We start from the raw sequence: 27042 nt of genomic DNA, 5'->3' as shown, positions 1-27042 counted from the left end.
TTTTTGATGTGTTGACATATTTTGCATCCTCCACAAGGGAAACTACCATCTGGAAAAGTGTTCTTTGTTCTTGGTCCAGAGAAATGACTGTGTACTAGTTTATCCTTGAGACTGGGTGCTCTTCTCCAGCTCATGTTAACTTTGTTATCCAGTTTCATAGCTAAGTCATTGTCGCTCAGAATGATGGGCCAATGCTTTTGTATGATGCTCTTGATTTCACGCCATTCTGCACAGAAATTCCCAACAAATCGAATTGTGGTATCGTCTTTTTTAGTTGCGGGTTTGTCGTTTTTTAAGAGGATTTGTGATCTTTCTATCCCAGCCACCGTTTGTTGTGCCTTCTTGATAGATCTTCTAGAGTATCCCCTCTCCCTCAGTCTATTACTGAGGTCATTGCAATTTCGTTGGTATACTTCTTCATTGGAACAGTTCCTCCGGAGCCTTAAGAATTCTCCCTTGGGGATATTAGTGATTGTAGGTGGAAAGTGTGCACTTGAGTTGTATAACAGACTGTTGGTTGAGGTTGACTTCCAAAAGAGTTCTGTATTCACCATGTTTCCTTCACCTCTGGATATCTTGAGATCCAGAAAGCTTATGCTTGTCCGACTGCATTCGGATGTTAATCTCAAGTTGAGTTCATTGTTGTTTAGGTGTTCCAGGAATTGGTGTAGCTGTGCTTCGGTACCTCTCCAAATCATCAGAATGTCATCTATGTATCGCATCCAAATGGTAATGCATTCTTCATAGATGTAATTGTTCTCATGAAAAATGAACTCCCACTCCCACCATCCAAGGAAGAGGTTGGCATATGTGGGGGCACAGGCCGCCCCTATAGCTGTGCCCCTCCCCTGGATGTAGAAGCGGTTGTTGAAAGTAAAATAATTTTTGGGCAACACAAAATCCATAAGTCGAATGAGGAAATCCTGAAAATCCCCAGATACTTCCATTTGAAGAAAGTATTTAACCACCTCTAGGCCCAGGTCGTGTCTTATGCAGGTGTATAATGCCTCCACATCTAGACTTACTAGGATCTCAGTTTCATCCAGGCAGATGTCATGAAGTTTCCTTAGGACATCGGCTGTGTACTGTACATAGGAAAAGAGGGCCATGACATGCTGTCGTAGATGTGTATCTAAGAAGATACAGGCTTTTTCAATGAGTGCTCCATTGCCTGACACTATTGGGCGTCCTGGCGGTTCAGTTATGTTTTTGTGGACCTTTGGCAGTAGATAAAAGGTCGCAGTGCGGGGGTTTGGGTTGACTAGAAATTGGTGTTCAGTTTTGGTGATGGTCCCATTCATTACTGCATTATTGTTGATTGTCTCATATTGTGCTTTGAAATTTGAAGTCGGGTCGAAAAGGGTCTTGGTGTAGCATGAAGTATCTTCTAACTGTCGGTTGACTTCCTGCAGATATAGAGAGGTTGGCCACAGAACTATGTTCCCGCCTTTGTCGGAAGGTTTAATTTCCACATCGGTCCATTACTTGATTTCTCGGATGGCTTGGTTCTCTTCTTTGCTAATATTTCTGCCATGTCTGATGTATTTCTTCTTCCGGTGTAATGTGTCCAGGTCTCTTGAGACCAAATTAGTAAACACCTTTACCTCTGGGCATATGTTTAGTGGCGGGAAAAAGCTGGATTGCTTCTTACACAGGGGTCTGGTGGTTGCTTCAGGGGGTTCAATATTTCCCTCCAGTTCTTCTAGTGCCCTGATGGCTTCTTGTTCCTGTTCAGACCAGGGGTCCATTGGTGGGGACCCTTCTTTTTTGGCATAAAATTTTGTAAGTAAGAGCTTTCGACTGAAAAGTTGAAGATTGGTTTCCCATTGAAAACGGTCGAAATTGCTGGTGGGACAAAAGGTCAAACCTTTCTGTAGTACATTCTTCTGTGCATCTGTAATTTGGATAATTCGGATTCTCTGCTTCCCTGGCCCTCAATGGGTAGTGGTTTGGCGTTCGTGGTTCCCATCTGGTGAAGTCCCTTCTTCTTCTTCTTTTTGGCACGTCTTGTTTTTCTTTTGGACCCCTGTTTCCACGGCCAAAGTCTAAAAAATGGCCAGAGGCTGAGTAGCTTGTGGATTGATGGTATTGTCCCTGATCACTGGGTGGCCTTGGTGTTGATCCTTCTCCCCGATGGGAGTTGTCGTCACTCTGATCGTCTGTGCTTGAGAGATCTGTTTCAGATGTTGATGGTGGATATCTTAGCGTTCCCCGGTTGTAGTTTCTTCTGCCCCAGTGGAAGATGTGTCCCGTCTGGAAATCTGTCTGATCTCTGTAGAATTTGCTCTTCTTCCGTTCTATAATAGTTTTTTCGTACTCCTCCAGATCTGCTATGTTGAAATACCTGAACCTTTTAACGGTCTGAAATAACCACCAACACTGAGTGGAGAAAGAGACTTTTAATACATTTTTTAAATGTATGGACTTTACTTTATTTGTTTTAGAAAATTTAAGATTCATTCAAAGGCTTCATTTATCTAATCCTTAAGGTCATCACAAAGGGCGCCATCTTACAATTGCTATTTATCTATCTATATATATATATATATATATATATATGCAAGCCAAATCGATGGTACACGCTGGACTTGTTCAAAAAGGTAACAGTCAAAGTCACGTGTGTTTGTGTGTATTTACAGTACGCACTGGTACACCATTGATTTTCCAGAACCCTTGGTTCCAACACTGAAGACAGGGTGGGCGGCTGACATCCTGTGACGTCTGCCACCCGCCCCCGGCACACCTCGTTTCGTATGCAATCCCATGGTAATGCACAGCGTTTTCATGGGGATGCCAATGAAACACTAGGCTTTCCCATGTCTGTGCTCCACCACCGCCCCCTTCCACCCCCATCCCGCTCTCGGCCCCCTTCCCCGCTGTGAACAACCCGGCAACATTGTAAATCGGCAAAGCCGTTTAGAGTGGGGGTTTCCACCTGTGCAGAAATGCCCATACACAAACCCCGACCAGCGGGGCAGAGGCCGAATTCAGTTCCCTGCGAGTGGATCTCTGTGCGGTGAAGCAGGAATGATAACCATTATCCCATCTTTAAAAATCAAAAGGAAAATGTAAAACAAAACATATTTATTAACTGAACATAGATTCTTGTGTTTCTTCTGAGTTGCTCACAAATAACACGGTTTTCTATTTTACTTAACAGTGGCTCTGCTGTTGTTGCCCCTCTGCGTATGTGGTGCCGGGGCTGCAGGGGGTAAGTTTGTTCCAGTTGCATCTGGGTATGATGGAGCATGTCATCAATGGGGAACAGAAGGTGGAAAGCCTGAAGATGTGGTTAGTTACCCCTAAAACATTTTATTTATATGATACCAATTGAATTGATTTGGGGTATGGGTCCTATGGTCGACTATAAGAAGATCGACCACTATGGTTTGATAGGCCATAGGTCGACATATGAAAAAGGTTGACACTTCTTAGGTTGAAAGGGCTGAAATGTCGACACAAGCAATAGGTCGATGTGGAAAAGGTCGACTTGAAAAAGGTAGACATGCGATTTTCAGGTTTCTTTTGTACCTATGTCGACATGGTGTCTAGGTCGACTGCACCCCCTGGCATGGCTCGCTTCTCTTGGCAGGCTTCAGGCACAGTGCCTTGCTATGATCGATATTATGTTCTCCCTCTATGTCTACTTGGATAGTAAAGTATGAATAAACACCTTTTTTTGTAAAGAAAATGTGAAAAACTCATGTCAATTTTTTTTATGTTGACCTTTCCCATGTAGATCTATTGTATGTGTTTACCTTTTTCATGTGTCGGCCTGTCAACCAATAGTGGTTTACCTATTGACTGTATTTATTTATTTATTTTTGAACTGCCAACTGCATCCCCTTGATTGTATATTGGCTGTATCACTTTCATCAAATACACTTCAACTGAGAAAGAACAGCCAATCAGCCTCATTATACTGCGCGATTTCCTACATTATGATTCATTCATAATGAGATAGATAACTTTTACACTATGCATCAATCTCAAACGTGTATTCTTTTTTCTTACACAGGATATGACAAGTATGCTTATAAGCTCAAGTGGCCCTGCTTACTCTGGTAAGTTAAAAACTGTAAAGGACAAGAGCAAATATATTTCACAACTTTATTTTATTGTGTCCTATAGTCTTTTTATCTGGTCTTATTTATTTATTTATTAACAGTTTCTTATATAGCGCACACATATTCCGCAGCGCTTTACAGAGAATATTTGAACATTCACATCAGTCCCTGCCCCAGTGGAGCTTACAATCTATATTCCCTACCACATGCACACACACACCGACATTCTATTGGGAGCCAATTAGCTTACTAGTATATTTTTGGATTGTGGGAGGAAACCGGAGTACCCGGAGGAAACCCACGCAAGCACGGGGAGAATATACAAACTCTGCCCAGTAAGAGCCATGGTGGGAATTGAACCCATGACCTCAGCACTGTGAGGCAGTAATGCTAACCATTACACCATCCGTACTGCCCGATCTTACTATATATTTAGGTATGTGGAAGTGTAGACTATTCGCATACATTAGTTATGGTATCCAATATCTGATGTGAGTTGATTAAAGTATATTTGAGGTTACTAACAATGTTTTTATGACAAGTTTGGAATTGTGAGCGGTATTACACCACCCATTCTATTATTTCGATTATTTTTGATTTATATTTATATTATTTGTTTTAGATGTTCACACAAGTAATACCATGGGTGCACTGGGTGCAGGTATAGGAAGCGGACTGGGAGCTGTAGCTGCAGGTGGCCTGGTAAATGCTTCCGGTAATGGTTTTGAAACAAACACTCTCCAAGGACACGGCGGCCAATTCTTTGAATCTGGCCTTAGAGGAGAGAGTAACATGGCTGGTTCTCTACCACCGCCATACAAAGAAACCGGCGCTGTGAGCATGGCTTACGTGGAGAACTATTTTGCGGAGGTAAGACATGAATGCATATTACTATACTCTTAATTCGAAAAGGTATTTTTTTTCATAGATACAAATGTAAAAAGAATACATGTGGGCGTTGTAGAAGGACTAGTGATCATATGTCTGCCTGCTTGTCTAGCCTTAGGACTGGCATGTTTATTCCAAGCATGTCTATAGTACATTTCTTTACAAATGTATCTGCTCAAAGTTTAATCTTAAGGATCTACTAGTCATTTAGTAATAAAGTTATAAAGTCATTGTATAAAAAGAATAAGGGGCCTCAGATGCGGATGTGATAATATTGTACCAATATCCCAATGCGATAATTTATTACATCGCACAGATGTATCGATAATTGCATGTAGAGACAGAGCTTGTGAGAAAGCTCTGTCCCTGCAATAGCAGTCCGCAGCATTGTCCTGTGCCGCGCACACGCCTCTGCCACTGCCACTAGCACCCCCTCCTTGCCCGTGGTCAGAGAAGGCTTTGCCTGGGTAGGGAATTCACAGTTAGCCCTGTGATTCACTAGCAAAAGTTGGCGTTATTGTCACAGGGCCTACTGTGTTTTTTTTGTTTTTTTCACATTTTTTTTGGTGTGAATTTGGTCAGATCGCATTTCCCATTATAAATATGGAAAATGTGATCTGGTTACTCAAATAATAGTGAATTAAAGAGTTTAGAGCAGTTTTTTCATGAAAACTGCTCCAAAAGCCCTTAAATGCATTAGTGATACTAAAATAATGCGAAAATTGTGTGAAAATAACCTTTTCTTTAATATATTAGTAGTTAATAAGCAAACAAAATATGTGAACACATAAGGATACGAGCCTAATAACTAGCTAATAGCGTATAATTTAAATGCTATTAGTAAACTTACAAACATTATAAGGGTTTTCTTAACTTATTTTAAAATCCCCAACTGTTTACATTGTAAGTTGGCTGGGGTTACCCACAAAGGGTCCGTACCCTCACCAGACACTCAATGTATCATGGCCCACTTGCAGCACTTTGGGAACTTGTTGTCTATCCTCTGTAATAATCTGCATGCTGAGGGACAGAGACATCTGTCTAAAAATGACAGCCAGCTCCTAATTGGAAAAGCACTGGGGACATCCAAGCACAATCTATCTGCTATTTCTAGCGATCAGGTGAATTACTGAAATTTCAAGAGTCCAAAGAGACAAGTGCCACCAAAGCTCCAATGTGCACAAAAGGGGTATTTAAAAAAAAAATCTATGAAGCCTATTCTTGTTTATTGCATAAGTATTGCAGAATAATGATATTACCAGTTGCATTTACTAGGGAATGGTATGATTTGTATTATTTTAGAAAGCAGAATCTTATGCCAATGAAGATGAGAATCGCCCATCAAATGATTGTCTTCTCATTTACGATAATGAAGGCGTTGGAAGCCCAGCTGGTTCTGTAGGGTGCTGCAGTTTTATTGCTGATGACTTGGATGATGCCTTCTTGGATACACTGGGACCAAAATTTAAAACACTGGCAGAAATCTGCACTGGTTCTGATATCGATCCTATTCCAAGTGGTGATGAGCCAAGATTATTTGCTAATGTTCCAATAATAGAAACTGACACAAGTTATATGTTTGATGATTCTACTGTGAATGTTCATGGAAACCAATCCATGCCTGTTAGCAATTCTACACATGTAACTAGCCGCTCATATTCATCTGCCAACCTTCAACCAGCTAGGCCTATGTCAGAATCTTTCATTCCAGGCAATGTAGTTGTAACTGAGACTTACACTACTTCTGGGGGAAATATGAGACCAGTTGTACGTAGTGTAGAGCCCAACATGCCAACTAATATTCTGGTAACAGAACGGATGGTTGGGTCAACCTCTGCACCACATACAGTATATTCCAATATACCTGATGGATCCATGCCAACTAATATCCTGGTAACAGAACGGATGGTTGGGTCAAACTCCACACCCCGTGCAGTATTTTCCAATATACCCGATGGATCCATGCCAACTAATATCCTGGTAACAGAACGGATGGTTGGGTCAAACTCTGCACCACATGCAATGTTTTCCGATATACCTGATGGATCCAATATCATTGTGACCGAGAGGGTAGTCCGCCCAGCATCTGGTGTTCATAACATTATAGAATTGCCAAATATGTCAAACTATTCAGATGGGTCGAATGTTGTACTAAGAGAACGAGTTGTTGCACCCAGAGATTCAAGGCTGTCTAATACATTCAACATCCAAGATTTGGGTGATGCACAGAATGTTGTGGTCACTGAAAGGATGATACAGCCGATGTCCAATGTTCAAGGAAATTTAACCATTCGTCCCGAGATGGGTAGTTCTCAAAATATATATGTCACAGAAAAAACTGTACGGTCTAGTCCAGCCGTAAAAACGCATATGTTGAGTGCAGAACCTTTGCTAACACAATCGGTAGGCTCTACTTCTCCCAGTCTAACCCGCAGCACTGTAACAAAGTACAGCACAGTCCAATATACTAAATAATAAATGTTTCAGTTCTTAAGCAGTGGACTCCAACTTACGGTATAGGAATCCATTAATCGTTGCACAAACCAGTAAACAGTAACATAATTAGACATTTGCACTTAAGTCCCAGAATCTGGCCTCGTGTGACAAGAATTATTCTCATTTTGTTTCATAAAAGGGGTATTTAAGGGTGGGAAGCAGGGGCAGTAGCTATGTGCGCGGGCAATTGGGAAGTGGTGGGGTGATACCACATTTTGGAAAAAATGGTTGAGATACAATTAAGAACTATAACCAAAAATTAACAATGTAGAAGACACAATGAGCCTGACAATGAAACAGGCACGGTTAAATGAAGGTGCAAAGATTTCTAGTTACACCTGGGTTCCTTCATAGGGGTACATTTACTAAGATGGGATTCCATCAATCAGATTATATCTATTGTCTTTTAGAATGTGTTTAATAAATAAGACGTAGAATCTGATTGGTTGCTATGGGCAAAATCCCATCTTCCATAGAACTCCCATTTTAGTAAATTTACCCCATAGACTTCATAGTGGTCAATGTCTTTATATGTGTTTCTGTTACTATACAACAATTTTTACTCTGATTTTATTCATGTTCCCCAAAGTGTTTAGAGACCCCCAAACTGCAATTAAAGTTATGTAATATATGTAAATTGAAATTGTGATACTATGCTGTAAATATAAATAAAGGTCCATGTGGGTTTCCCATTTGATAGATCACTGATACACTTTGGATTTACATTAACTACATGTGACCTAAGTTTTTGCATTGTATATCTTCTTTTAACAGAACTGACAGCAGTGCTGATAAGGTTACTTGCTGTTTGTTCAGAAAATAAAATTACAATTGTCACTTATGGTGCATACAAATCTTCATTTTGATTAATTTCTTTCATTAATACATAATTGAACATTTCAATTTAGACAATTAAATGAGGGCAGCATGGATGGTGTAATGGTCAGTGTTTACACTGCACTGTGTCTTCAGTTTGATTCCCACCACAGCCCCATTCTTGCGTGAATTTTCCCTGGGTGCTCTGGTTTCCTCCCACACTCCAAAGATATACACATAGGTCAATTGCCCCCCCCCCCCCACACACACACACACACCCCCCCCCACACACCCCCTCCACAAAAAAACAATAACAAACCTAGTGTACCTAGATTGTAAGCTCCACTGGGGGCAAGGACTGATGTGAATGGCCAAATACAGTACTCTCTGTAAAGCGCTGCAGAATGTGTGTGCACTATATAGGTAACTGGTAATACATTTTTATTTTGGTAGTGGTGCAGCTGAAAAATGCACAAGATGTGGTTGGAAGTGCGTCCTGTGCCACAAAGTACTATTGTCGGTATTTTGTGGATGTGTAAGACCCTTTCCATGCTTGCGTAACTAGGTCCTGCGACACAGGACAGCAGCAGAATGTCAAAGAAAGCAGCAGTCATAGCAACTTCAACCACATCTGAATCGGTCACATCAGATTGGCCCATTGGGGTGTAGAAGAATATGCAGGGGGTCCCACTGCCTTATGGACCACCCCTACATCTAGGGAATAGGTTCAAGACTTTGCACTTGAATTATACATGTTACATATGTCACACTATATTGCACAGGGCTATGGGGTATTTTCTAAAGTGCAGTGCTATTATTAATCTGATACATTAGTCTAGCCGCACCCCAAAACATAGGCCCTTGATGCCTTAGTCTGTCACTGACTCTCCATATTTGCTCATTTTGCTCTGTGACCGCTTTGTGTCCAGGCAATTATACTGGTTCTGTGACCAAACCAGGTGCATCATGTGTGAATCAGTAGGAACTGAACCAAACACACACACACACACACACACCCTGGAACAATGCCATTATATACATTTGGAACAAACGCTCATAAAGGTTTCATGTAAATGGAATATTCGCACTTAAATATTTAATGAGTGTCAGCTTCAAGCCACTAGATAACAGTCTTACTTAACCCTTCCTAGCAGGTTGACTGTGGTTCCCAAAATTATTAATATGCAGATTCCAGGAGTATTTATTGCACTTGAGTGTGTGTGAGGCAAGGGGCCAGATGTACTAAGCTTCAAAAGTGATCAAATGGAGAGTGATAAACCACCAACCAATCAGCTCCTACTTGCCATGTTTGAAAAATGATAGGTAGGAGCTGATTGGCTGGTGGTTTATCACTCTCCACTTTATCACTTTTGAAGCTTAATACATCTGGCCCAAGGTGTTAAATATACCTGATAGGTCAGGCATGCCATCTTAGCAAGATAGGCATGAATAGATGACATATCACAGTGCCCAGAATTTTGCCAGTTAGGTTAGAGAAGTTTATGTGACTGCTTCTTGAAGTCAAACATCCCTTTTACAAACCTCTGGTGGTGGTCTAATAAACAGCAGTTATTTGCTCACAGTTTTTCTTTAAACTCCAAGGCATGTACATATGCATTAGGTAGCTAAGCAAGCTTGCTAGATGTCTTATGGTTGGCCATGCTATAAGGCCAATCAGATATTGATATTGGGGCAGATGTACCAAACTTAAAAAAATCATAAAGTGAAGAGTGATAAACTACCAGCCAATCAGCTCCTTGCTGCCTTGTTACAGGCTCAGTTTTAAAAATGACAGTTAGCAGCTGGTTGTTTATCACTCTCCACTTTATCACTTTTTGAAGCTTGGCCCATTGGGTGTTAGGTGGTGCAGTATAATGAAGGGCAGTACGACTTCATTACATTGCATTACATTGTGATCGGGAAATCTCAGATGGTCCAGGACAAAAGGAATTTATCTAGGACATCAAGCAGGTTCCCGCCATTCTAATGTCTACCTGGCCTAAGTCTACAAGAACAGTGTTAAGGGATTTAGTTTTAGCAGATCTAGTGCTGACAATACATTTGTATTTGGGTGCACATTGTAAATAGAAATTTTTAAAATTGTAATATAAAAAAAAACAGATTTTCTTCAGCCTCAGGCATGCTTAACTATAGATTATGCTTTCAGTAGTCTGCATCACCCTGATTTATTTTTATATAAAAGCAATGGATTATATGTGATTTATGTGTGTTTTTTATGAGGCTTTTAAAAAGGCCAAATGTAACAGTCTGCTGGTTGCAGGAAGTGTCAATGTTTCATCAATTTAGCCACAAGATATATATACTGTACATTGTACAGTACAGATGTATATATATATATTAGTGCTGGGCACGTTAACGCGTTAATATCGCGTTAACGCGCCAGCACATTAACGGCGATTAAATTTATTATCGCTGTTAACGCGTGGGGGGGGCACGCGGAGGGATGGGGGCGCTGCCATGGCAGGGATTGGGAGATGGGGCTGCCGGGCACGGGGAAACGGACCAGTCTTCACCGCAGGGGTGCAGAGTCTCTGTCCACATGCTGACGGAGACCCTGCGCCCCTCCAAATATGGCCGCCGCTGTGAAGGAGACAGACGCTAGAGGTGCTCCTTTACCTCTAGCGTCTGTCAGGGATGTGCAGAGTGACCAGCGCTACCCGGAAGTGCGGATTCCGGGAGCGCTGTGGACCCTGCAACCCCTGGCAATGAGCAAGGAAACACCCCCTCCCCCTGGAAGGAAGCAAAAAAAAACCCACCCCCCTGTCATTGGGCAAATAACCCACCACCCCCCTGGCAATGAGCAAGGAACCCCCACCCCTGGCAACGAGCAAGGAACCCACCAACCCCCTGGAAGGAAGCAAGCAACCCACCACCCCACTGGCATGGAGCAAGGAACCCACCACCCCCCTGGAAGGAAGCAAGCAACCCACCACACCCCTGGCATGGAGCAAGGAACCCACCACCCCCTGGCAACGAGCAAGGAACCCACCTTCCCCCTGGCATGGAGCAAGCAACCCACCACCCCCCTGGCATGGAGCAAGTAACCCCCCCCCCCCCCGGCATGGAGCCCGGTGAAAACGTTTTCACCTTGACAAAGGGGCTAGTCCCCGAAACGTTGGAGATATTTTTGCACTAATAAAAAATTCCTATTGGAGTGCCGCCGCCTGCCTGCTACCTTCTTGCTACCTATCTGATCCGGAGGGCACCCAGGTATTTGCATCGGAACGCCGGAGGGCCGATCCGCCACCAAAACTTTATATATATATATATATATATATATATATGTATATATATATATATATATATATATATATATATATATATTGTACAGTATATTTTTAATGGCTAAATCAATGTGATTTTGCACACAAAAATGGTGCTTCAAATCTTGTAGCTCCATTCCTAAAAATATTCACAACCCGCAGACTTACATTTGGGGCAATAATATGTTTTAATGTGAAGCCCATCAACCTAATGCTCCGTCTGTTGTTTCAGTTTGCGATTACAGATGGAGCACCTCTTATTCAGCGCTGGGGATCACCAGAATGTCCCTGCTGGCAATCTGAATGGGATGCGCAAGCGTCTCACACACACACGCATCCCGGTTTTTCGGCAGCAGGGGACAGAATCCCTGCCCGTCTCCACTTCAGGGAGAAGGGCAGGGTTAGGGAGGGGTGGGGGGCTGCGGGCACTGACAGGGATGCGGCATGGAGGCGGAGGAGGGCTCAGTCACAAGGGGACGCGCAAGCATCTCGTGCACGTGCATCCCCGTCCGGCGGCTGGCGGGGGCTGGTGGTTGGCGATCCGTATTTGGTGATTATTTATTTTAGACCCTATTAGCCTCAGAATGCTAAACACTTTCAAACAACCCATAACGATGTTTAGGGTTATTTACTAAGCCCTTGAGAGAGATACAATTGCAATTACATTCACCTGTTTGGCTATCAATATTTATTTGAAAATGATCAGCAGGAAATAAGACTGCATATTTTTTTACTTGGAATACATGTCCTTTGATGTCTACTTCAATATGTATTTACCATTGAGGTGCAGTGAGGTCAATGGCTGGAGAGGCACTGGCTAATATCAGAGCCAGATTTACATACACATATATGATACGCAGGGCAGCCGAGAGGAATGACGGGCGCCGGTAAAATTTTGGGGGCGTGGCCTAAGTGTGGGAGGTGAGGGCACCTCCAGCACTTAGGCCATGCCCCAAAATGTTTAGAGGAGGGAGAAAGAAAACTCTAAAAACTGTAATCTCAGCAGCAGCACACACCTACAGCATGTGTTGGGCTCACAGCAGGCTCAGCATGACCTCTCACGCTGTCAGTGAGACACTCATGCTGAGCCTGCTGTCATCACAGCACATGCTGTAGAAGTGTGTGCTGCTGTTGCTACCCGGGAGGGAAGGAGGGGGAAGGGAGGGGTCGGACCAGGGCCCCTGTGGGGCCCCTCCAGCAAGCCTGAGCCCGGGTAATTAGTACCCGCTCCCCCCCCCCCCCCCCCCTCTCGGCTGCCCTGATGATACGATGGAGAGTTTTGACTACAACAATGATTAAAAATAATACAAAGATTATATGAATAATACAAACATATTTATAAATTATTAATATATTTGTATTATTATTATTTGTATTATTGTAATATTTTTGTTTTATTGTATTTATTTGTCTTTGTTTTTTTGCACTTTGTTATAGCTTCATGCTTTTTATGTTTTGATAGCCGCTGTTTCTGCAAATTTAAGTTTTATTTTTATAGTTATCTATAATGTCGTTGTAACAATATTTGTCTGTGCAGAGATAAAAAAAATTAAGATAATGTCCAAATTAATTATCATCATAATTCAATGATTTCTGATTAGACGAACATTAAAAATTACATTTCACTTCTCTCCATTTAACGTGCAAATTTATACTGGAAGGGCCCCCAAAAAATAGTAAATTAACATTGTATTTTTGATAATGGGATGAAATATACTTTATATACAGTAAATTTATTTAAGATTGAAAATTATTGAGAATTAACTTTTTTGGTAAGTAATATACAATCACTGGAATAAGCTTAATGTAGTTTAAAATTAAATGTTCCCGACCCTAGGGAAAAATAAAACAAATCGCCTTACATGATGTTTGTGTCACTGTTCCCAATTGCAGTCCCAGAAGGGCGAGGTTTGGCCTTAAGCAAATGGGGTGTAGTTGGGTGATGGGGACAGGGTTATTTTGTCTGGAGTTGGCGCTTTTAAATGTTGAAAAGCTTTCATGAAGAGCTGAATGCACTGGTGTCGTATTGTGTCCTTGGACAGTTTTGTTGTTGTTTCTTTTTTTAAATATATAGGCCCAGAGGCCTATTTTCCACAAGGCAACCTAGGCGCACCGCTAGGGCCCATCGGGTCCCAAGGGGCCCCATAAAGACATCTTGGCCATCCAAAACATTCCCAAAGAAGCATTGTGCAACTAACACGTGACATCACGTGGACTTGACCACACTCCCAAAGACTTTTTACAGTTCTTTGATAGGATAAAAAATATGTGGACACACAAAATGGTTTCATTCACTGTATGTGGGTAGTCAGGTTACTTACTGATATCTTGCCTAGGGCCCCATGAGGTCTAACTATGCCTCTATATAGACCCATATGTGTCATAGGGTATTGGCGGGTACATTAAAGGCATACATAAAGGACCTTATTCAGGTCGATTCGCAATTGCAAAGGCATGTGCAGCCTTGCAAGTCCACCAAACCCCACCTTGCGAATGGTGGCTAGGTGCCACCCATTCGCAAGTCAAAATCGCAAGCAGAGCATGCGAATGGATATTACACAGTAACATCCATTCGCAGCCTGTTGGGATCCGCCCCATCATTCGATGATCGCCGACCATCAAATGATGGTGAAGGCTCACGCATCTGTAAGGTTGCCTCAGAGCAACCTTACAAATGCGTGACTACTCGGGGGGAAGTAGGGGGGCAGCTGACATCTGGTGATGTCAACCCCCCCCCGCGCCTGTCCGTCATGCCTCATTACTATGAGAACGCCCAATGTTCTCATGGGAATGCCCATGAAACACTGGGCTTTCCCTTATTCCCACAATCAGTTCGCCATGGCCATATGCAACCGCATGCGCAACAAACAAACATCGGTCCCCGTGCGAATGAGGGGACCTTGCGAATGGTCCTGAATTAGGTCCATTGTTGCTAAACTACTTTACCCATAATTAACAGGTGGATTGGGGGAAATTCAGATCAGCAGTGTCTAAGTTTGCCCAAGCCCTGTGTTAGTAGAATAGTGCCTTGAAAGTGTTATTATTATAATTATAATTATTAATAATCAACAATAATTTTTATATCCTTGAGGTTGATATAGCAAGCAGTGAAAAGCGTAGAGATGTGGACCAATGGGGAAGTTGCCCATAGCTTTGAGGAAGCATTTATCAAGTATAATCTATAACATGATTGCATACCCTCCAACATGACCCATTCCATTAGGTACAAAATGCTCTGTTCCTGGACTTCCCTGCCAGTGGCAGTTACAGAGGTTGGACTCCAGCACAGTCCAAAATTCAAAGAGGGGGTCACGTCTACTGTCAGTGAGTCCAGGACAGTGATGTGTCGGTTGGCAGTAGGTGTAGCTCCCCTTTTTGAATATTGGACTGTGCTGCAGGCTCACATCTGCAACTGCCACTGGCAGGGAAGTCCAGCAACAGAGCATTTTGTACCTAATGGAATGGGTCATGTTGGAGGGTATGTGATTGGTAGATGCCAATTGGTTACTATGGCAACCCTTAGTTTTGAAAGAAGTATTTAAACATTTAGGACATCACCTCATGCATACATGTTTCTTTTTAGTGACGACACTAACATTTGGTCTACAAGATATCAATCAATTTTGTCAGTAAGATAACAAAATATTACAGTTGTCAGTTTGTCTGCCAAATATTTCCAGTCTGTCTTTAAAAGTTGTTACTGTGTATTTTACAACAGGACCTGCATTTTTGTGTATGAACCTTTATGCAATATTTTTGTATTTTCCAGACGATATTAATAAAGCACTTTTAAATAAATCTGAAGTCTTTAGTTTATTTATTTATAAGATCCATCCCTTAAACACCACAACACTGACATTTCGGGGATTATTTATACAAATTAGTGATCCATCGTATATTATCCATACAGCATTAGAATAACTTGCGCAAACTTTGTCAGTCTTTTTTCCTCTACTACAAATCTTGGCTTTCAGACACCCCATAAATGTTTATGCCTGTATTGTGACCTCTGTGTGACCACAAAAAGAATGCTAATTCTATACTGCATTCCCAAAGCATAAAATGCAAGACACTCATTTGAAACCTGGATGTAAGCAGAACTGTCTAACATGTAGTCAGGAACCGGAATGTGACCCTCTATGGTGTTTTTGAGGCTGCTATTTCCCAGAGAACATGTAAAGCATTTTCTGCATGACTAGTTAATATGACTACAATCAGCAAACCCATAGAAACGCCCTACAGAAAACAGCCAGTATAGCCATCACAAAGAGAAGCATATTCAGCAGGGAGAAGGGGTTTACTGCAGTATTCCTTTATCTAGTCCAGTGGTTCTCAAACTCGGTCCTCAGGACCCCACACAGTTCACTTTTCCAGGTCACCCGGCAGGTGCACAGGTGCATTCATTACTCATTGATACATTTATTTAATATTTTAAAAGATCCACAGGTGGGACTAATTATTTCACTGCAAAACATGCACTGTTTGGGGTCCTGAGCACCGAGTTTGAGAACCTGTGGTCTAGTCTTTAACAGATTTACCATTTCCCTCTTATCGTGCACAATTAAATAACACCACATTTGATACTGTAAAAATAAACCCTTGTAATTAATATTGAAACACTGCCATCTGCTGGCAGCGAGTGAAACTACATCTGTTTCACACATACAGAAACACAGAGGCAATCACAAGGTAGCAGACTAGCTTTTGCTTCGAGCAGGCTTAGCTAGTCGAATATATTTAACATTCATATATATATATATGGTACTTCTGTGTCTGGAGGCTTGCATTACCACAAAGGGGACATGACCTTACCTGAATGGGGTATGGCTTCTGGTAGAAGGGTGTGGCCTTACAATACGTGCCCCCTCCCCCTTTCCATCATTTTCAGCACTCCCTGAGCAGTTGGGCAGCACCTAGGCTTGTCAACCTGCGCTGTTTAAATCCAGCAGCAGTGTTCAAAGTATCTTAACATCCCCCCAGTCTGCTTGCGTGACGCTGTGACCCATGGGAGGGGCAGCTGGACACTGTCCAAATAGTGGGACTGTCCTGCTGTAATTGAGACTGCCATGTTATAGGCTGTGTTTGAAAAATGACCAGTAGGAGCTGATTGGCTGGTGGTTTATTACTCTCCACTTTGTTGAAGCTTGATACATCTGGCCCACAGTGTATAAAAAGAATATTGAATTGCAGATCCAAATATAGGCAAAACAGGGTGTAGGCAGGGTGTAGGCAGGGTGTAGGCAGGGTGCTTTAAGGGGGTCCGTGTGCAGCCTTCTCCATCCGAGCCTCCTCCGCTATGCCAGCAGCAGCATCAGGCCACACAGTGCAATGGGGTCTGAGCATTAAAGCGCTTAGACTTTACTGCGCATGCAACCATTGTTCCAGTGATTCTGCAGTGCTGTGCCTTCATTGCTGGACTCCGAAGGGGTGAGTATGAACAAAAGGGTGCTGTGTGTGTGGTGTGGCCCCCCTGGGACTCAGAGCCCTGTATGCACCGTACACATTGCGCCATTAGAATTACACCACTGAATGTAGGCCAATACCCAGGAGCATGGGGTAGAGTAATGTGGGTGCAGTTGCAGGATGGTGAGAGGCCCTACTATTGACAGCTTATATCCTAGCAGTGATGTACAGTATGTGCCACTGAGTCCAAGAAGGCCCACACCTTACACCCTTGATTTTCAGTATTACCTCTCTAGAGTCCTGTGACAGAAATGGTAGAATTGCTCGAATTACAGAGAAAATGACCGGCACACATGCACAATGGAAAACCCACTGGGAACATGGCGTACAATTCATGTTCTGGGTTACCCGCACCTTTGCAGTAGGCTCTGGCACATTGCCAGAATACACTCACTTGTACCATCGGCTAGAGAGGAGGGGGCCCATACAGTTACTTCACACAGGTCCCCTCCTCTCTTGGTACGCCCCTGCATCCTATAAAGAAGATGTAGATGCAAATAGGATGGTGCTAAGGTAGATAGAGTTGAATGAAGAGGTGAGGGCACGTTTGAAGCCTCAGAGACAAAGGGCTAATTCAGTAGGACATGGGAGTTTTCATAGAAACAATAGACTTTAAAGATCATAAAGTATTTTTAAATGAATGATTTTCACAGTATAATAGATAGAGGTAATACAAGTAGTACTACACGCGTACATTTCCATGTTATTTTTAATCCTTTTTTTTTTACTTTTTAGTTTTATAGTTTTAGGCCCTCAGACCATAATGTTACTCTTCTAAACCATAGTTGTAATGTGCTTGTTGTATTTGCTATGCCTTAGAATGTGGACACCAGTATTTTAACTTGCCGAAACTATTTGCCGTTTTCTCTATTAGAAAGTGAATCTGATTCTCTTTCATAACAAAAAACTATGTTAATAGCCACATGAAGCAATACTGTAACAGTGGTGGGGATTACAGAAGATTATAGGCAAGCAGCAGATCTGGTTTGGGTTCAAGTAATGACTCGGCAATGGCAAAACAGTGAAAGAAGAGTAGGAATGACCTTGATGGTGGCCATGAGCTTAGTGTTTGTAAGTATGAGCGTACAGCACAGAGGTATGAGCATTTCCTTTTAAAAAAAAGTAGCGCAATATTTATATCTATATTATTAGTAGTAGCGCAAGTCTAATCTTTCATTCCCCTAAACAGATGGACCACACGCAGCCAGAAGCACAATGAATTGCCGGTAAGCTAATTGTTATATTTTACGTCACTTAAAACTTTAAATCCGCTTCTTTAATGGGGCCTACACACAGGACGATTTCAGCCCACTTTCAAAGCGATCTGACTAGATCACTTAGAAAATGAGCCTACGTTGCTCCGTGTGTAGGGGCTGTAGCGATAGGGATGCATGGCCCCGCGCATCACTATCACCAGATGATTAATCTAGTCAGATCGCCAGTCAGGGGAACACTGGCCCTAACAGATTGCTCATCACTGTGCAGCGATGTGTGCTGAGTGATCTTGCTGAGCGTTCTACACTGCTCAGATCGCTCAGCACAGTCACCCTGTGTGTGGGCCCATTAATTTATGTAACAATTGCTTGATGTTTTTCTGTGTAACAGACATACACTACAGTATAAAATGATGTACCAACATAGGGCCTAAATTCAGACCAGATCGCACAGCTGCTTATTTTCAGAGCCCTGCAGTCAGGTGTACACTGCCCAGCCAGAGTGAAATCTCACCCTGTGCAAGGCTGGGAAATTGCTTAGCAGGGTTGGCGAAAAGTAGCAGAATCGGGAATGTGCCTGTAAATCTATTCCGCTCAGCATCAAATGATTTTCCCTGTGTGTGCAGTCTGTGAGTAACTCCGGACTTATTTAGTGGCTGCGATAGAAGCGGTCAGTTCAGGGCCGGAGCTGATGTCACTCCCCTCAAACATCTGGGCATGCCTGCATTTTTCCCGACACTCCTAGAAAATGGCCAATTAACAACCTCCAATTACCGGCTTCCTGTCAATCACTTTGCGAACAGACAGAGATTCATCGCAGGAAGGCCTCGCGCATGCGTACTACGGGTTATATGCATGCGCAACCTATCGATAATTGCCCGGCATGAGAATTCACAGCTGTGCAATCAGGTCTGAATAAGGCTCATAGGCCCTAATTTAGCATGGATATCTAATTAGAGAATTTGCAAAAAGAGCAATTACCGAATGACTACGCAATGCATGACTAAACACATCGTATGTGCAAGGGGAAATATCAACTGAAAATTCATATAGATTGTAAAAGCAAAGTGGGCGGAGCTTGACTAACAGGAAGTAGGCATTTGGGGGTGGAAACCGTCCGTTTTCTGGGTGTGGTTGAAAAACGTTAGTGTGACCAGGCATTTTTGAGGAGGATCTGTGATGTCAGAAATGACCATGGCCACCCTGTCTCAGTCACTCAGACCAGCTCACATTTGCAAAGTTTCTCCGATGTGTTGGGGATGAACTTGCGAGTGGATTACAATTAGTGATCCAGTCGCACTTCTCTCACAATTTTTCAAGAGGCGTATTTTCTTTTTGTCTGGCTTTCTTCTCACGGTTCACTGCAAATTCTCTGAATAGCGAACCACTCTGAATTAGGCCCATAACAAGAATCTCTACCGGAGTTGCCTCTGTTGCCTCAGTAGTAATGGTATATACATACAAACGCACACATACAAATGTAACATAAAAGCATTATTAACCTTAAAAATCCTATTCCTTTTAACATTGTATGTTGATCCGAGGGTTTTCATTGTGGAATCATTTGTTAAACTGGTTTTACAGAACAGATATCTGTAGGTTTTTGCAGCCTTGACAGAATAATCCTTTAGTCTGGTATGTGATTCAGTTGGCTGGAACGGTTGAAGTAGACCATGAATATCTGCGCTGAGAGAAAAGAAAAATGATTTCTGACCTTTCCGGTTGCACAGTACAACTATAGAAGTAAAACACTTTTATATATTGGATGTACTGTATAGCAGGGATGTGCAGCCAGGAGAGGCAGGATTAATGATTGACATAATAAATAATAATACAAAGAAAATACTTATGACATATATTATGTGTCATAAGTTTATGCTTAATAATTTTTACGCCCTTTTTTTTTAAATTGGTTTCGGAGGCACCAAGAGCAGTGCCTCCCGCTGTCATAATAAAGTACCAGAAATCAGGGACAGACAGTGGGCGGGGCCAAGCAGCAGGCTGTAAAACTCCATTCAAAAAGGTCTATAAGCAGCACATATAGAAGTGCCTCAGTGATAGGGACATGCTTTCTATATAGATGAAAGCATGCCCCTGTCACTGAGGCAGATGTGATTGGCGGAGCAATGGGCAGACCCCGTGGCGGCTTGATGGAGCCACCGTCAACAGGGTTTGCGAGCAGAACTGGGTCCAGGTTGCATCTGTGCTGATAGACAGACCCGCACCTGCCTGTCAGCGCAGAAGCAACCACGACTCAGCGCTCCCCACAGAGCCCATCAGTGGTGGCCCCACCCAGCCAGTGCCTCACCAACTACTAATGTCATCATACGCCACTGCTGTATAGTCTTCTGTAGATTTAGTCAAACTCTACAGGGATAAGTACTAGTATTCATTTGTTCTTCTTTATAAACTTAACAAAAATTCCTGTGATTTTACACCTGGTTCTGCTCTTGGTCACCCAGTCTACTTTAAATGTAGCAGATGACCACCACAGAGTGTTAAGATCAGCTCCAATTGAGCAGAAGGTGGACGACTGGTCCTGCCCTGGCCACTTAAATAAGCAGATAAATGGATGTCTCATCTACTGATGATGCGATCACTGCAAAGATTACATGCTAGTCCAGGATTGCAGATGCACTGGCCACTTTGCATAGGTGCATATTTTTTTTGATAGACTCTTTAAGTTCAACTTTTTCTTTGCCATCCTTCAGAATACCATTCCTTTTGCAGATTTGCATTCTATGGCATTTACGGTCTATGCATAGAGAATAAGCCAAACAGTAGTTTTGAACATATCAGCTATTTCCAGTTTTTACCCAGCAGTTATCAGAAAGTTTGTTTCTAAAGCTGTGACAGTAATCAGTGCTTACATGGTGGGAATTGTGACAATGATTTTTCGTTGGACATGTTATCACATATACATGTAAACGGTTTGGACGCAAGTTCCTTCATTTCTCGTAACAATTTTAAGAGCTGAAGTGCATGAAATATTAGCAGTACAGCTCTACCCAATGACTGAAGCCCTTTTTTATCAACACACATCATTGTATTCAGAATCAACCAGGCTGATGTCAGCAAAACCATCGCTCTTGTCTACAGGGGTTAAAGTGAGGGGGGACGGGGTGGAACTGAGTTCCACACCTCTAATGGTGAGGTGGAACATTTTAACCTCCACATTGGCCCTTCACAGCAATTCTCACAGAAAAGCATTCTAGTTTGCAGGGGGATGCCAAAAACCCTACCACTGGCCAAATGGGGGTAGGGGAGGGGGCATAGAGAATAGAGAAATTAGTTCCCCCACCTCTGCATGACCAATTTAAGCCCTGCTTTTCTATGAAAACTTTGCTGAAGAATATACATTCTATACTTACTGTTGTGTTGCGAAAAAGATCAAATGGGAATAGGTCTTTAAAAGACACGAGCTTCGAAAAACTGGGCCAGCATGTTCCCTAGATGTGGGAAGGGCACAAAGATGTTTTTCAAATATCAAGATCTTTCAAACACAATTATCTGTTATCATATTATAGAATGTGTGCACTGTGGAGGTTTTATGATTGTAGCAAAAGAGGATAGAGGCTTGTACAGTGCATACGGCACATTGTAGGGATTTATTCTGTCATTGTGGAATGTACGATGATCTTGAGAAAATGCATCAAGCCTGTTTGAAAGATGCTTTCAACAGCCCAGCTTGAACAACTGACTGAACCAGCTAAGTGACTTTAAAGGGCGTGTTTGGTGTCTGTCAGGCAAGGGTGTGGTAGTATCAGCTTTCTTTTAGGTTGGCTACTTGCCAGTTTCCAAAATTTACAGACTGGCAGACTAGGTCAGGGTATTCCTCACGGTAGGATGCCACTAGCCACTGACTGCATTATTTACTTATGTATGTTCAATTTACAAACTGTGTATTATTAATAGCAAATCAAATGCTAAACATTACAATGATATATAGATTCTTAACAATATCTGATCTATGAAGGTTGGATGAAAGATGCAAGCAGTTACATTATTACCACACGAGATCTGGTGGTATATTTAAGTGCACCTTCAGAATTTAGGGCCTTATTCTGGTTCACTCTCAGGGGCAAATTCCTCCTCAAATAGACAAAACCACGTGCACTGCAGGGAGGGCAGGTGTAACATGTGCAGAGAGAATTAGATTTGGGGGAGTTATTTTGTTTCTGTGCAAGGAAAATACTGACTGCTTTATTTCTACACTGCAATATAGATCTCACTTTGAAGAAAAACCCCACCCAAATGTAACTCTCTCTGCACATGTTACATCTGCCCCACCTGCAGTGCACATGGTTTTCTCCATTAGAGAAGGAATTTGCATCTGAGAGTGAACCAGAATAAGGCCCTTCATTTGTTACTTATCAACAAGCTGATGTGCGCCATTAACTGGGCAAAAGTTTGCTAAGCAGGTTTTTTTCCCCCGTTTACCACCTTAGGAGTCGATTTTCGAAAATCCCTGCTTAGTGGGTGGCTGCAAATAACTGTCACAGTTTCCGAACCAACCAGAAGGTCCCATGATTCAGGTCACCTAGCAGATGCACAGGGAGCATTCACCAACAGTAATCTTTTCCAGAGCACAACAGTGGCTGCACATCTGCATAAAAGTTTATGCGTATGCGCAGTCGCAAAACATCGCTCCCCCGTGCGAAAGCGCAGGGGAGCATGTCAATCAAAACCAGGCCCTTAGCTTGAAACGTGATTAAAGGGAGAGTGATAAACTACTAGCCAATCAGCTCCTAGCTGTCATGTCACAGGATGTGTTTTATGTGCTGGTCGGTTAATGATTTATCACTCTCCAATTTATTACTTTTTAAGGCTTATTGCAACTCGGCCCAAGACCTTTCATTTGGTATATGAAGCCCTGCGCCCTGCTCTGGCAACAGCAACATAGAAATATGTCACTCATGAAAGTCGTCACGCTGCTATATATATATAATTTCTCATTTGAAGTTTGGTTATGAATAATAATGGTTGTATCATATGAATCTTGTCATTCTCACGCTCTTGTGTGAAATATCTGACTTGATACAGACTGCCACTCCCACATTTAACATTGGGCTGTTAGCATGACAGGCAAAAACATGTTCATACAAAGCATGTTATACAGAATATAATCCTATTACGTGGAAGATGCATTACAATTATATTTACCACTTGGTTATACCTGTTAATCTAACGCATAGTACTGTAGGTGAAATTGTTTTATTCTGTTCCATAGCAATGTTACAGCAGCCAGGGCAAAGATTATAATATGAAATTGTTTATTTTCATAGCACCATTATAATACTCAGCTTTTCCCAGAGAGTACAAGATCATTCACATCAGCCCCACTGGAGCATATTAAACAAACCTAGGGTCCTGATTCAGAGTGGATTGCTAATTGGAGAATTAGCATATCAAGCGAATATCGAATGACTGCCTGAATCGACTATCGAATATCGACTGAAAATGCCTATGTGTCGCAAACACAGAGCTTGACTGACAGGAAGTTGCCATTTAGGGGTAGTACGGTCAGTTTTCTGGGAGTGTCAGAAAAAAGGGCAGGCGTACCCAAGCATTTTAAGTTTGTGATTTCAGCACTGGCTTCGATTAGCTTGTCTCTGTCGATTAGTGGAAGGGTCAGAACTGCTCAGATTTTCACAGACTGCAAAAAAATTGCGTGTGGCTTTATGAGTTGATGCCCGTTAGCAATCCATTTGAAATTCACTCGCAAATTTACACGGGGCAGGTTTTCTCGCCTCCCCCCCCTCCCCGCCGGCCTCCCCACCCCGGCCATCGCCGCAGGCTTACCTGTCTGCGCGTCCCGGCTCACCTCCTGGCTTCAATTAATAATTCTATGCAGATGGACCACGATAAAATGGCTGCCCCCATACCGCAGACAGTTTCAGAGAACTCTCTGTTTTATGGGGTGGCCATTTTATCGTGGTCCGTCTCCATAGATTTGATTGAACCCAGGAGGGGAGCCTGGACGCGCAGGCAGGTAAGCCTGCGGGGAATGGGGGGCGGGGGCATTACTATAGCACCGCAGCCCCCCCCCCCCCGGTGCCCCCACATGCACAGCGCCTCCCCCCCCCCCGCAACCGCGGGGGCTGCGGTGCTATAGTTACGCCACTGCGCAAGGCCATCCTGTGATGAAGTCCTGCTATTTTTTCTATTTGCACATCATTCACAAGGTGATTGACAGGAAGTAGGTGCCTGGGGGTGGAAACCGGCCATTAAGTGGAAGTGCTGAGAAAGCTGGAAGTGTCAGGGAAAACGCTAAGCATGCCTGAGCATTTTATGGGAGTGTCCGATATGCAGGCCGGATAATGCCTGTTTCCAAAGAACCACCATGTAAGTCTCTGGCTACTCTGAGGCTGCGACGATGTGTGGCCAGTGTAAAAATCAGTCAATGTTAGGGTGACCAACTCATCCCTTTAATCCGGGACACATATTTATTACACAGGTTCTGTGGCTGGCTTTCACCTGGTTTTAAACTGCCACACCTCAAGACTCCATTTCACCTGGTTTTAAACTGCCACAGAACCTGTGTAATTAATATGTGTCCCGGATTAAAGGGATGAGTTGGTCACCCTAGTCAATGTTGAACCTTTTGAGATGGGATTTGGACATATTCGATCGGCTGAGAATTGATTTGCAAGGCGGGATTTCACTATAGCGGGGCGGGCGGTGACTTATTTGAACGCTGACCGCTGCGAATTCGCCTCAGAACCAGGCCCTTTATCTGTATTATGCTGTGTATATTCATTACTAGAATTTTGCATGCTGTGCAGAAATATTTTAAATATAACTCAATGCAGTAAAATACAGTAGTTTGTTTTTCAGCATTTGACATATTTTTGTACTGTTCAGACACTTTTGTAACTAACGCTTTTTTTTATTTTCCCTCTAGCTACAAAGTAAAGATTACGAAGGAAAACAGTCTGGTTTCCATGGGGACGCCGTGACTCAGGGCCACACCTGTGATTATAATATCTGCAGGTTAGCGCAACACATCTATGTTCTGTGTTCAGGCCTTTCTCCTGCTTTATATTGCAGCACAAAGGTTCTTTTTATTTGCTCGCTGTATGCTAGATGCTTTGTTGAAGCGACAAACTATATTATACAATATACACATAGACCAGGGGTGGGGAACTTCAGGCCCGAAGGCGGTATGTGGCCCCCGTAGCCGGTCTGAGTGGCCTACTCGCCGGCGCCCGGCAGCTTTGCCGGGAGTCAAGTACAGGGGAATTCTCACGCGAGGTTGGTAGTTCTCGTGAGATTCCTCTTAATCCACAGCAGCCGGAGACTGTCAGTCCTATTCAGCGGCAGCCGCCAGAGCGTGGGGCGGCTGCAGCAGGACAATTTTTTTTTTTAAATTTTATCTTTATTTCATTTTTACTCTATAAAAAAAGGTACATAAACAAGACATTAACATACGTACAATTGTTACAATATTTGACCTGAATATTGACCTGGAGATGGCCCTTGACCATATACTAGTATTTGCCGGTTTACAATACTTACAAATCTATATGCTAATATTCAACAGGGATTATCCCTAAATAGAGAGAGTATTAATCGATCCGTCGACAAGGAGAAAAAAAAAATATATAATGCTCATGGGCCAAGGAGTTCAAAACTGGCACAATTTTATTCCTGATTCCACAGTAGAGTAAGTATTAGTCCCCTTTCTCCTACTTCCTCGCTTATATACCCTCCCACCGGACCTCATTCAACCTCAATAAAGTGTTGCTAGGACGAATCCTAGCCCTAAACCCTACCTCTGTTTCTAATACTTTCGCCATTTCTTCTATTTCTTCACCATTTTAAAGTGACAAAAGAGAAATTTTTACATATGGCCCCCAAAGGATTTTTTTCCCCCATACAAACGGCCCTTGGCACAAAAAAGGTTCCCCACCCCTGACATAGACTCATTGGGTGAGATTTAATAGGATGAGAGAATCAGAAAGAGAGAGATTTGGGAAGAAATCTCTAGTTTTTTTTTAAAGCGGCAATCATTTACACTGCAAGACCAGTTTGATTTTGAAGTGTAAATGATTGCTGCTTTAAAAAAACTGGAGATTTCTTCCCAAATCTCTCACTTTCTGAACTTCTCATCCTATTAAATCTCACCCTATATATCTTAATCTAGGATAGAGGTATCTACATATAAATGAAGGGAAGACAATTTCATTGCAGGGCTTGTAGCTTCTTCAAAGGAAATGTTTAGCCTAAAAAATTACATAAATAGCTGTAATATGAATAATCAATAAATGTAGTAAAATAAATAAAGAAATAAAAATAACATTGGCCCTTATTCTGATCGGTGCGGATATATCCGCGTGCGTTCGGGCCGCCGATGTTTTGTGTCTGCGCATGTGCAGAGGCGTCTCTGCGCATGTGCGAGCGGGGCGTACGGCCAAATCCCGCATGATATGTGTACACTACGAACAGGGGCTGGAGAGGCGCATTAAGGGCTATTTGGGCTCATTACCATATGCATACGCCCCGCGTTTCATGGGAGTTCCCATGAAAACGCTGGGCGTACGTATGGTAATGCGGCCGTGACGCACGTGTTGGGGGCGGACATATGACATCGCCGGATGTCAGCTGCCCACCCAGATCCCTGCTTTTGCACGGAAAAATGTCCGTGTGGCCTGAGGTTGCGGGTGCTGGTGGAGCATTCGGTCCTGCATTCGATGGTCTGCGACCATCGAATGATGGGGGAGGTTCCCTTAGATGGAGGAGGCGTATTCCGTGAAAAATACACGTGCGGTCCGTTCGGCCAGCTTCTTACCGCATACGGACGGAGTTGGCGAT

At 42.8% G+C, this 27042-nt stretch overlaps 1 protein-coding gene across 1 annotated transcript in view; it reads left to right on the top strand.

Annotated features, from left to right (window-relative positions):
• LOC146005707 (desmoglein-3-like) overlaps positions 1 to 7430 on the top strand; it is a 38704-nt gene extending 31274 nt beyond the window's left edge. Inside the window, exons 14-18 of the mRNA XM_083145132.1 lie at positions 3161 to 3291; positions 4019 to 4064; positions 4690 to 4937; positions 6258 to 6798; positions 6970 to 7430. Coding sequence (XP_083001258.1) covers positions 3161 to 3291; positions 4019 to 4064; positions 4690 to 4937; positions 6258 to 6798; positions 6970 to 7430 — 1427 coding nt within the window. The remainder of the gene's footprint in view (positions 1 to 3160; positions 3292 to 4018; positions 4065 to 4689; positions 4938 to 6257; positions 6799 to 6969) is intronic.
• The last annotated feature ends 19612 nt before the right edge of the window (positions 7431 to 27042 follow it).

The sequence above is a fragment of the Crinia signifera genome, chromosome 5, assembly GCF_055691185.1.
Source record: "Crinia signifera chromosome 5, ASM5569118v1, whole genome shotgun sequence".
Taxonomy (NCBI): Eukaryota; Metazoa; Chordata; class Amphibia; order Anura; family Myobatrachidae; genus Crinia; species Crinia signifera.
Note: the sequence above shows the minus strand (reverse complement) of the source record. Positions and strands in the feature narration are given on the sequence as shown.